Here is a 13009-nt window from a genome sequence, read left to right on the forward strand (position 1 = left end):
AATTGGAGACACGAATGAAAGCAAGATGAAAACCATCAAGTGAGTGCAGTGTGTGCATCTCTTTCAATAGACGAGCGTTTATCAGTTTATCATCTTGAAAGCTAACGGCTATAATAAGATTGTTCCAAAATCAAAGCTTTCAAGTAAACAAACACACGTACAAAAGAACATTCAAAGCTTGATCTGCTCTAACATCAGGTAGACAATTTACAGCGATGTTATAGCTAAAACAAAGATAAATATTAAACTGGAAATAAATAGGAAAGAGATGTTTTATCAAGAGTCACAGAATTTCTTCATCTAAAACTGATTTCATGGTTACCCATCTTCCAGAGGCTTATAAGGAAAAAAAAAAACTGATGATATACTTATCCCCTCCTTATCTGTTAAAATCCTTCTGAATTTTGTGATAGGCGTACAAGTCATGCACTTTTCTGCATTCTCCAGGCACTATTTGATATTCTAGATGTCTTTTATATCAAATAATGCTGGTACCATGATTAGATTTCACACACCTCAACTAATACACCAACACATATACCAGGTAACTCTACCCACCTGTGCTTAGACAGACGAGAGGAAATTATCCAGTTATGCCTCTGCTGGGAATTCAATCTTGGTTTGCAAGGTTGTTACTCCAGCTCTTCGGCTGCTAGGCCATCTCCTTGATCAGTTGATCCATATTCTAAAAGTCCCTTTGTTTTTGGAAGAGAAAATAACCAATCAATGTTGAAGGAGCTATTTTCAGATGCACAAAATTCTTACGAGTTAAGCAGTTACTAATCCTGGTCAGAACATAGAAACAGGCTGTGCTTTCAACTATAGCAAGTTGTTAAAATTGAACGCAACTAAGCATTTCTGAAGGTACAGTAAGAAACAAGGTCGGAATTTTCTCATTTCAAAATAAAAGGCTGATGAATTTGGCCAAATCCGTTTTGAAGAATTCCTAGCAATTTCTGATTAAAAAGTGACTTGCAACGTGACATTGGTGAGACTATTTGGTCATTGTAGTTACAGGAACTTACCACAAATAGCAGAGACTATAAAGAAAGACTTGGTTAAACAAAAGAACAAATTACAAGAAGCGAAACAACATGGTAAATATTGATGCAACGGTTAACATGAGATGCTAAGTATTTCCAGATTCCACAAGGAAAAGTTGCTCAGTATCAAATGAGATGTGCTGGCAGCACTGACAACCTCAACAAACGTACTTGGAAAGGAAAAAACGCAGCTGGCCATGAGAACTTAATTTTTCTTTGGATTCTATTGCTTCACTCTCTGAAAAAGGAAACCACCTAAAATAACACTAAATGCTTTGCCCCTACAAAGAAGTATTTCATTGAGTATCTGCCTCACTGTACAGGCAGCAAGCATCAGCGTTCTTTTACCATTAGTTTAGTACCTTATCCAGAAAAAAATCTGTCACTTCTTGCCACCCAAATCAAATAACAACCTTAAGAAAAAGAAGCATTTCTTCGACAACATAGGTTATAGGTGCAACCCAGAAATACAAAAACTCACCTATCTGCAAACATAAACAAAGAACTATAGAAAAAAAGCAAAATTTAGTGTGCATTCAACAATAGCTGTCCAGTGAATGTAAAACATAACCTCATTCCAACAATTTTACACACATGTTACACCTAAGAAAGATCCGCAAGGGAAACAAAAAGATTCAAAACTTAAAAGCAGTATGATTGTGAAGCTCAGAGTGCCACTTTTCAGAAAGGGGATGTAAAACAAAATTTAGTGTGCATTCAATAATAGTTGGCCTGTGAATGTAAACATAACATCATTCCTACAACTTTACACACGTGTTACACCTAAGAGTGATTTCCATGGAACCAAAAGATCCAAACCTTAAAAGTAGTATGATTGTGAGGCTCACAGTGCAACTATTCAAAAAGGGGAGGACCACCCTCAGACATACATTTTAGCAAACTCCATACACAATTCGTGATCCCGTACATCTCCCCAGCCTCCCCAGCCCTTGAAACCAGCCTGATATCCTGCCTGGTTCTCATATTTCTGAACATCCCAGTCTGGTTTGATATTTGCGACTTTATCAATTTCATCAACGGCAATATTCACACTGCCATTGTCCATACAAGCTAGATTACGTTTATGACCTTGATGCAAACCACATTTTCCAAAATGAACAGCACTGGTTCTAGACCCTCGTAATGTGTACACTGGAGAACCAAATGAAGGATAAACTGTCGACCACATTGTTATATCCCAATTGTAATCATCAAAAGAGCAAAATCCTGCTGCCTTATTATGAATTTTCCTCCAAACTGTCCGGTTAAATGCATAACCCACATTGCCCATCCTTTCTGCAACTAAAGATTCCCATCGTTCTCCCCTCGACTTCACTTCAGATGGCGCTAGATTGGCAGCATAACAGTCAGGGCACTTTTTTGACTTTAACTCAGCAAGTAACTGTATATTGCGATATGCATTGGGATAAATGAAATGGTCTTCTTCTATAAAGAGAATATGACCTGCATGGTGACGAGTCTCCCCTAGCCCATTCCACACAGTATTCATCATCCACCACCAATGATGCTTCAACGAGACAATTTTCGGTGACCGGTGGTTTCCATACTGATCAGGAGTTCCCTCACAACGTTTCTCAACTGGATCATCTTTGTCTTTGCAATCTGAAAGAGATGCACCCGGAAACCTATCGGAAAAGATGTGAGGCGAGTATGGAGCAAATATTTGTTTCACTTGGCAGAACTTGATCCCTTCCACAATCTTGTTCATCTCTTCGAAATATCCATCATGACTAACAATCAGCAAAGTCTCACTAATTCCTTCCACACGAGAAAGGCTATCGATCACGATTTGAAGATACTGGGGCCGGTTATGAACATACAAAACAATAACTACACGATCTTTCGCCAACTTTGGAAACAAATCCAAGTTCCTTGGAGGTATCTGATTTTTCTTGTGCAAGCTAACTGACAACTCATTTTGCGAGAGGAGTTTTGGAATTATTGCATCAATGATTTCAATATTTTCAGTACCTTCATAAGTGTCACTATTAATCAAACTAGAAATTGTATTGGTCCTAAGAAGCACTAACAGCAAAATTACTCCTAATACAGTTATCAATACTAAAGATACTAAACGCCTAAAAGCTGAATCTTTCATTCTTCCTTTTTTACATGAAGCCATAATAACTGAACTATTGCTATAACACAACAACTCTATCTAGAACAAGAAAAGAATCCAACTTGTCAAAACCTTAACAGTTATTGTCAAATAACTGACTTGAAAAACAGTAGCTTACGGATCAAAAGGAGAATCAAGAATCTTCAATATGGTCTTCAAAGTTGGATTGTAGCATACCCAAGAAGAGGATTACAAACCCCCACAGTAGTAAAATTCAACAAATAGGGGTTATTTGACCAATTTCAAAGGCAAATAACAGGTCGAGATTGATCAAGACCAAATGAAAATCCTAACCCAGGTAGAATAATATGAAAAGTGGAATTTTGGAGAAAGATTTAGGCCAAAATATCATAGAAGAGTCAAAGAGTCAAGTCCAGAAACGACTAATGTATAACAATGAAGGAGAAAAGTCGTCAGGGCATTAGATCTTTTGGGGGTAAATCTAGAAGGGGTGAAAAAAAAAATATGATGACAAGCGCGGGGTGTCGGGCGGGTTGAGGGGGTGGGGTGGGGTGAGGTGGGGGTGGAGGGGGTTAATCAAGGATGATGGACAAATTGAAGTATTTTTGAAGTTAACGAAAAGAGATCACCTAATGGGATCTAATTAAAGTGATTGTTGTGGATCAACAACTTGTGCAGTTGTGGTTGTACTCGAATCACATTACAAAGTTCATTTTTGACTCAATTGGACTTCCTATCTACCCTCCTACTACCTTGTAAAGCAACGGGATTTAGAAAGTTCTTGTTTTTATTAAAATTAAGGACGTTAGAGTATTAAAATTAAGATGTTGAACAAGAATATGTATTTAATAATATTCTAAATAATTTTGTTGTTCAGAAAAGGGAGTGAGAAAGAAGGAGTTTGGCCCGATGAAGCTCTTCTTCTGAAGATCGATTTTAGTCAACGTTGGACAAATTTTTCTCCTAATCGAGTGAAGGGTGGTACTGTCTTCTAACTCAGAATGATTCCTTCTTTTTCCAACTATTCCGCTAATGAGTGAATTGGAGACCAGTTGCAATACCCAGGTGTTGGACCTACAAATTTCTAGGTTTAGTTGTCACTGTCCAGAGTACGGCTCAGTTGACGAGTCGTGAAGACTCCTCACGAGTCGTATAGTGCCAATCGTGGTCTAACCAGTGAGATAGTCCGTTGTTTTTGTTGTGGTTACGACTATGACCCTATCAGTCATAAGATAAAGTCACGAGTCGTAGGGTGTGCCTCGTGACCAAACCAGCGGAGGTGGCCTGGGAACTACCCAGATTATGAGTCGTGGTAACGACTTGTGACTGGTCATCACGAGTCGTTACGAGACTTGTAACGACTGGAGTTATAATTCTTATGCAATTTCATTAAGGGCATTGTGGTCTTTTCCTTCTATCCCATTACTTTCCACGACTTAAAGCCTTTCCCTTAGCCCTATTTCCACAAATTGACATAACATAAACACTCCTTTCTCTCTCAATCTCCCAAGGTCAAGAACAAAGCTAGGATTTCATAGGGGTAATTATCTAGGCTTCCAATTGTGGTTTCTTCTCCAAATTCTTGGTATTTTCAGGAATGTATCTCTTCTCTAACTTGATTTTATATAAAAATATGAGTTTAATCAGGGTTTATGTGAATTTTTGGGTTTTGAATGATGGGTTGAGGGTTTTGTATGATTACTACTTGGTTGGTTTTCCCATGGTTTTGAAATAGTTATTCATGCTTTATTTCCTGGTCTTTGGACTAAAAATTGTGCATGGGTATAGTGGATGGAAGGGGGTCGTGTCGTTCTCCCAAATTGATGGATTTTGGTATTAGAATTGGAATTAACCTCAACCCATTTGCATAATTGGTTTTGAAAACTTACTTTACTAAACTATTGCATTGTAGTAATGGCTAAGTGGATAAAAATAGTTTTGAAAGGCCTTACTGGCCATGGATTGATTTTAATCGGAACTTGGGAGTCTAATGGCTAATTGATTTGGTTTGACATAATGGAATTGGTTTGCAAGCATAATAAATTGGTATGACGATACCATTCGGTAATTGCCTTAATGGATGACTCCTTGGCTAAATGGATAGGTTATGTGCAAATATTTTAATTGGGCTTAAAAGGGATTGTGTAGCTTGTTGTGAAAGGTGGAGGTCCCAGAGAAACCGATATAGGAAACCACATTTGCCGGCGTGGGGGCCTTGGTGATCGTGTGCATAGTTCATACTTTATACATATAGATTTTGGAATAGTTGGAGCCTCGGTGGCTTTGGCCCTTCCTGGAATTTTTCTTGTTAGTGTGGCTAACACGTTCTGGGATCCTTTCAACAGGGGGAGTTGAACTCATATAGCCCGTGGGTGCGCTTAGGACGGTTAGAGCTACACAGTTCAGGTTAATGGTTTTAAATCTCATATCCTGTACCCTATCCCGACATCTTATATATATATGCATATATGTGAACATGTACTTTGAGATTTGGTTTTGTTTTGGAAAGTGGCATTTGTTTATCCCTATCCCGAGTTACATGGTAGGGCTCACTCCACTAACCGTCCTAGGACGCTATATTGTTTCATAATGTAGGGTCCGAAGACACTTCTTTTACCCCTATGTAGCGTTATCGGTTGGTGTGCGTTGAAGCAGTAAGCCTTTATATTCTGAAAGACCGGACATTTTTATTGCTTTCCTCATGAGTATCCAAATCCTATAGATTTCTCTTCAGATTTTGGATTCCCTTTTTGGCCATGGTCGAGGGCATGTCCCGACCTAACTTAGTATTTCGATTTATAGGCTTTTGTGGAAAAGTATGGGAATGGTTATTGTTTTGGACTCCTAGTGTCCCTTTTGGTTACCTTATCTATCTTGATTATATGTTTGGTTATCTTCTGATGCAATTCATATTATGTTCTAGTTGGCTAGGCTAAGGGGGGTGGTCTCGAGTGCTTGGTGGGCTTAAGATACCCGTCATGACTAGGCTTGGGTTCGGATCGTGACAAACTTGGTATTAGAGCGTAGGTTCAGGGTCGTTAGGTGTCCACAAAGCCATGTAGAGTAGAGTTCCTTTTATGGGTGTGTAGCGCCATACTTATAAGGGGGAGGCTATAAGGTATCTAGGAATGTTTCTCTTTCTTGTGTTCTATTTCGAGCTATAGAGTTTAGTGTCATGAGTTCTTTCTAACTCCGAATTTGCTTGCACTTTAGATCATGCCTCTTTGAAGATCTAACGGTTGTAGAAACTTTGCTCGGACCTCTTCCCCACCTGAGGGAAATGTGGAGGGGACTTGTCCTACTTATGGAGTGCAGAACCAATTTAGGGTCCGTGCTCCTAATTATGTTGCTCCACTTAGGGTTCTGCCAGTCCCCACCAGTCCTTCTTCGGTTGGTGAAACTCATGCTCAGTCACCTCAGGGTGATATCTCTAATGTGAAGGTCTGTCGGTTCATTCATCTGCTTACCCAATTGGTGGCCTCTCAATCTTGTCAGTCTGGTCCTGTTGGTTCTTGTCACCCCTTCATCTGAGGTTACCTGAGTTGGGCAGTTTATGAGGTTTAATCCCCTAACCTTTATAGGCTCTAAGGTTGAGAAGGATCCTCAAAGATTCGTTAATGAGATAGAGAAGATTTTCAGGGTCATGCATGCTACTGATGTAGAGGGTGTGGAGTTTGCGGCTTATAAATTAAAAAATGTTGCTTATTGGTGGTATGAGGAGTGTGAGAAGTTAATGGGTGATGATACTGAGCGAGCAATATGAGAGAAGCTCTCTGGTGTTTTTCTTGATCTTATCTTTCCTCAGGAGTTAAGGGAGGCCAAGGCCAAAGAGTTTGTGAACTTGAGGCAGGGTGGGATGAGTGTGAAGGAGTATGCCCTGAAGTTTCATTAGTTGTCTTGTTATGCTCCGGAGTTGGTGTCTAGTATGAGGGATAGAATAAGGAAGTTTGCTTTTGGTTTATCTTGCAACTTGGTATTGGAGTATAAGATTGCAATGTTGAACAGTGACATGGTCCAGACTTGTGGTTTATATGCAACAGGTAAAGGATGAAAAGAAGAAACAGGTGGAGATTGGAAAGAGGCAGAATAAAAAGTTCAGGTATTCAAAGCAGGGTGGAGGTCAGCAAGCTTGTGGGAGAGATGGTAGACAGTGGATCAAAAAGAAGACTTGGGGAAATTCTGGTTCATATTCTTTGGCTAGTGCTTCTTATACGAAGCCATTTGGTGATAATCAATTTCAGACTAGTTGTGGTTCTAAGGCACAGGGTGCCCAGTCTCAGTCTAGTGAAGCTTAGTCATCCCCACCATATCCTCTTTGTAGATTTTACGGTCAGCTTCACCGAGGTTATTGTGATAAGGGGAGAAATCGGTGCTTTAGCTGTGGTTAGTTTAATCACATGCAGCAGGATTTCCCCGTGGCTAAGGTAGCCACTAGGGCTAATAAAGTTCCAGTTGCCATTTCTTCGACTTTTGCACAAAAAGGTGCTACTTTTAGTACCGACACTAGGCGAAATTGTCTTTATGCTCTTGCCACCCATCAAGAATTTGAGGCATCTCCTGATGTTGTTATTGGTACATTAAAGATTTTCTCTTGATATGTGTATTATTTTCTTGATTCGGAGTCTACCCTTTCTTATGTGACCCCTTATGTCGCTGTGGATTTTGGTTTTGGTACTAAAAATATTTCTGACCCTTTCTCTGTTTCTACTTCGGTCGATGATTTTATCATGGCTAGAAAGATCTATATGGGTTGTGTGGTGTTTATCCTTTATAAAGAGACCTTGATGGATTTGGTAGAGCTTGATATGGTAGATTTCAATATGATCTTAGGGATGGATTGACTTCATTCATGCTATGCTTCTTTGAATTGTAGGACCCGAAAAGTCAGTTTCCAATTTCCTAATAAACCGATAATTGAATGGGAAGGAAGTTCCTTAGTGCTTAAATGGATTAACTCTTATTTTAGAGCCCGAAAGTTGATCTCTAAAGGGTGTTTGCATCACTTAATTCGGGTTAAGGATTCTAATTCTGAGGGGCCCTCTTTGCAATTTGTACCTATTGTCAATGAGTTTTCTGAAGTGTTTCCCGAGGATCTTCCTGAAATTTCTCCCAATAGAAAAATAGATTTTGGGATTTATATCCTACCAGATACCTGTCTTATCTCTATTCCTCCTGATAAAATGGCTCTTGCTGAATTAAAAGAGCTAAAGGATCAATTAAACGATCTCCTTGATAAGGGATTCATTCGTCCTAATATTTCTCTATGGGGTACTCCCATGCTTTTCATACGTAAGAAAGATGGGTCTCTTCGGACGTGTATAGATTATCGACAGTTGAATGTTGTTACCGTGAAGAATAAGTACCCTTTTTCTAGGATTGGTGATCTGTTTGACCAGCTTCAAGGTTCTAGATGCTTCTTTAAGATTAATATTTGCTCGGGTGATCATTAGTTGAATATTAGGGAGACTGATATCCTAAGACTACTTTCCATGACCGGTTTGGTCACTCTGAGTTTTTGGTTATGTCATTTGGGTTTACTAGTACTCTGACTGCTTTCATGGATCTTATGAATAGGGTTTTCAGGCAGTTTTTGGACTTGTTTGTTATTGTCTTCACTGATGATATTTTGGTGTATTCTAAAAGTGAGAAGTATCATGCCAAGCACCTCCAAATTATGTTACAGACTCGTAAGGATCAGAAGTTGTACGCTAAATTTTCTATGTGTGAGTTTTGGCTGAATGTTGTGACTTTCCTTAGGCATGTTGTTTCTAGTTAGGGGATCAAGATGGATCCACAGAAAGTTAAGGCGGTTAAGAGGTTGCCTAGACCCACGACTCCAACTGACATTCAGAGCTTCTTGGGCTTGGCTGGGTATTATAGGAGGTTTGTGGAGAGTTTTTCTTCTATTGTTGCTCCTTTTACAAGATTGACTCAAAAAAAAGGTGAAGTTCTTATGGCCCGATGCTTGTGAGGGTAGCTTTGATAAGTTGAAAGATAAATTGAATTCGGCGTCAATTCCAACCCTGCCCGAGGGTACTAATGGATTTGTGGTGTATTATGAGGCATCCTGTATAGGTCTGGATTGTGTCTTCATACAACATGGTAATGTTGTGTCCTACGCTTCTAGTCAGCTTAAGGTTTTGTGAGAAAAATTATTCGACTACCAATTTGGAGTTGGTGGCTGTGGTTTTTGCTTTGAAGATTTGGAGTGATTATTTGTATGGGGTGCAGGTGGATATTTATTCCGATCATAAGTACTTGCAGTATGTGTTTACTCAGAAGGAGTTGAATTTTTGGAAGAGACGATAGCTTGAGTTGCTAAAGGACTATGATATGAGCCTTCACTACCATCAAGGTAAAGCTAATATGGTTGTTGATGCTCATAACATGTAATGACCCTTACAATTATTTTTCTATATTTTTCATATATTCTCGATATCCAGAGATTTTATAAAATTGCCTGATAGTTGGATTCCCATACTGTTCGTTGGTTTAATTTTAATGATATCTAATATATTGTGGATTATTTAATTTAATTTGACATTTGGTAGAAATATCATTTAGTATCCTTCTAGAATATTTTTGATTTAGGTCAAATTCTTTAAGCGATGATATATTTATATCACTTTATAATAGACTTTTATGATTAATTAATAATTTAAGCGGAGATAGTAAATCTAGAAATGTTAAAATATTGTTATTATATAATAGAGATTTTGTTAGAAATAATTTTCTATTAATTAAGGTATATTCAAAATACTATAATTATTTTACCACAAATTTATACAATACCCGAATATATACGCAATGTAGAAAATTACAAATTGTGGCTAATGCCATAGTACATCTGGCAAGGAATATGGACATCAAGAAAAAAAATGGTTGGCAGCCACACACTTGTAATCTTTCTATATATACATACATATTGGCAATCATGCCTGGCAGTAATAACATTCAAAAAAAAAGGAAAACTCTTTTTAGCAAAAGAGGCAATGAAGTGCTAGTATTCCTATATGTGAACCTATACTTCATGTGTGTATATATATATATATATATATATATATATATATATATATATATATATTCTGTAATAACAGTTGTTGAACGAAAATATTTTGGTATCATTTAAGCATCAAATTAAAGTTAATTATCCAAATCAAGTATTCAAGTTCGGGTTCTACTAGCGTTATTTTAAGGCTTCGCGGAAAGGCTTTTAGCGTTGGAGTCCAGGTAGGCTAGACTTACCCTACCTTTAGATTGAGCTTATTTACAGAAATTGTAAACTATTATGCTAGCTTTGGATAAGTGCTTGTAGATGTGTATTATTTGATTTATATAAATTGTCTTATTTATTCGGATTAGGACCCCATTTTAGTAAATATTAAAATATTATCTTTTAATATAATATAGCATCTATTACTTTAGGACGCGAAATTAAAATGCAAAATCTTGAATTTATCCCTTTTTAATTAAAATTGATGAATAATTATTTAGACGTTGACATTGTTATGATATGGTATGGATTTTAATATTACCGATGAGTATGGTTACTATGAGTTTCATTTCGAGTCGGGCATTTGATTATTAATGTTACTATGAGTTTCGGTTCGAGTTCGGCATTTGATTTTTAATGTTACTATGAGTTTCGATTCGAGTTCGACATCTGATTATGGTTGTGATTCCTCTGAGTTTCGGTTCGAGTCTGGCATCTGATTGTGTATTCTATAGATGTGGCCTATCATTATTACCCACTATGTACGGTTCGAATTTGGCACGTGTCCTCTTGTTACTATCCATTACTACCGGTTCAAATCTGACATCTGGCCTCTTATTTCTACCCATTGGTGCCGGTTCAAGTCTGGTGCACATCTGGATGACTATCATGATTTATTGGGATCAGAGCAATTATAGATTATTTATGTTTATTTTCATTACTTGTGTGTCCCATCGACTTATGGGGGTACGGTTGGGTTAATTGTCTTCTTTAGTGTGCCTAGCGGGCTTATGGGGGCCCAGCTAGGTTATGTTTGACTTGTCTGTCATTACTGTATTATTTATTTTCTGTATCGTTTATATTTATTCCTTTATCTTATTGGAGTAGCTTGGCAGTTGTTGACCCTTTCTGTCCATTTACTGTTGACTGGATTTACCTCTTCGCATTGTAGTTATACATTTTCTATATTGAGCTCAGTAGGTCGATGATGCCTACTGAGTACCCATTGCTTTGGTACTTATACTACACTTCTGCATTTTTTTTCTGATGTAGATCCGGGTACTAGCAGCTGATGTTGACGTGACTTTTACCTTCCAATACTGATTCAGAGTAGGGTGAGCTTGCTGTCATTCGAGGCTAATCCTCCTCTATCTACTCTAGTTAGTCTTTTGCACTCGAGACTTCTTGTGTATATTGTGTATATTTTAGATTTTTGTCTAGTACTCTAGGTACCTGTTAGTAGTGGCTTTAGTACTGACCTTATCAGGTCTTGGGAGGGATTTATTTGTATAGTTGGTCCTTTTTTCTCCTCTCGTTTTGATATAATATATATGCTCCTTTCTTAGTTTTCACTTATTATTGTTGTTGTTATCATCATACGTGATCTTTTATTTGGTCTCTGCCTGTTAGCCTGTTACCTATCATTTCGGACTATGGCTTGGATTGCCTACTAGTGGGTTAAAGTAGGCGCCATCACGACTTGAGGAATTGGGTCATGACAGCTTGGTATTAGAGCTTAGGCCTTACTGGTATTGTTAGTACTGGAGCCGATGTTTAGTAGAGTCCTGCGGATTGGTACGGAGACGTCTGTATCCTATCCTTCGGAGGCTACAGAGCATTTTTAGGGAAAAATCTCATTTTCTTGATCCATTTTTGAGCGTTGAGTCTAGGTTGGTTGTAATCTTTTATTTGGTTCACTCTTTATACAGATGGCTAGGATGCGAGGTTCGAGAGCAGGGGGTCGGGACCTCGGGTCCACTTCTAGAGTTTTAGCTTGGGGCTGAGGTCGACCCAGATATCAGGGGCAGGGTAGATCAACAACCTCTGTTTGAGATTAGGCCAGTGATCCGTCACTCGATCCTGTTATAGCTCCAGGGATTGAGAGAGCTCCAGGTATTCGACCACATCAGCAGGTGGGCCAAGGGCAGCCCAGGCTCTACCCGATTTTATATCTTTGTTAATTCTTCAGGATATACTAGTTCAGTTATTGGGGTTAGTTGGTAGTCCACTGGTCGTGGGAGCTCAGCCAACAGCACAGGGTGGTGTTGATTTAGGGGCACAGCCTGCGACAGCGGTGCCTAGGGTGGAGGTTCCACCAACACCAATAGTCCCACAGCCAGCAGTAACCCAGCCAGTTATGTCTTTAGAAGAGCAAACAATGTTGGTCGATATTTGATATTGGCTCCACCCAGGTTTGCCAGGACCTCGGGAGAGGTGGTCATGAGTTCCTATCCAGCTGAGAGGAGCAGTAGCGGAATGTAAGGCTACTTGAGACGTGAGGAGTAGACTTTATTCTTATCAGTTTGACACAACAGTGAGGAGGTGGTGGAGAGGTTATATTGATTCCAGGCCAGCTGGATCTCCATTAGTGACTTGGACTCAGTTTTTCGAGGCTTTTTTTGGGAAGTATATCCCTCGTAGTATGCCTGAGTGTATCCGAGATGAGTTTACTGTATTGAGATAGGGTTCTATGACTGTGGCTGAGTATGAGGTGAGATTCCATGAGTTATACAGACACGCCACTATTATTCTGGATACGGAGTACGATTGGATTCGATGCTTTGTCAGGGAATTGAGATTGTCACTCCGTAGGGCTACACAGAGTTTGGTGACTTCAGGGAAGTCTTTTTTTGGAGATAGCCAAACATGTTT

At 38.8% G+C, this 13009-nt stretch overlaps 1 protein-coding gene across 1 annotated transcript; it reads right to left on the reverse strand.

Annotated features, from left to right (window-relative positions):
* Positions 1–1677: 1677 nt before the first annotated feature.
* LOC107878105 (alpha-1,6-mannosyl-glycoprotein 2-beta-N-acetylglucosaminyltransferase) lies at positions 1678–3901 on the reverse strand. Its single transcript, XM_016724987.2, has one exon. The coding sequence runs from the start codon at positions 3184–3186 to the stop codon at positions 1924–1926; it is 1263 nt and encodes a 420-aa protein (XP_016580473.2). The 5' UTR covers positions 3187–3901; the 3' UTR covers positions 1678–1923.
* Between the last annotated feature and the right edge of the window lie 9108 nt (positions 3902–13009).

The sequence above is a fragment of the Capsicum annuum genome, chromosome 7, assembly GCF_002878395.1.
Source record: "Capsicum annuum cultivar UCD-10X-F1 chromosome 7, UCD10Xv1.1, whole genome shotgun sequence".
Taxonomy (NCBI): Eukaryota; Viridiplantae; Streptophyta; class Magnoliopsida; order Solanales; family Solanaceae; genus Capsicum; species Capsicum annuum.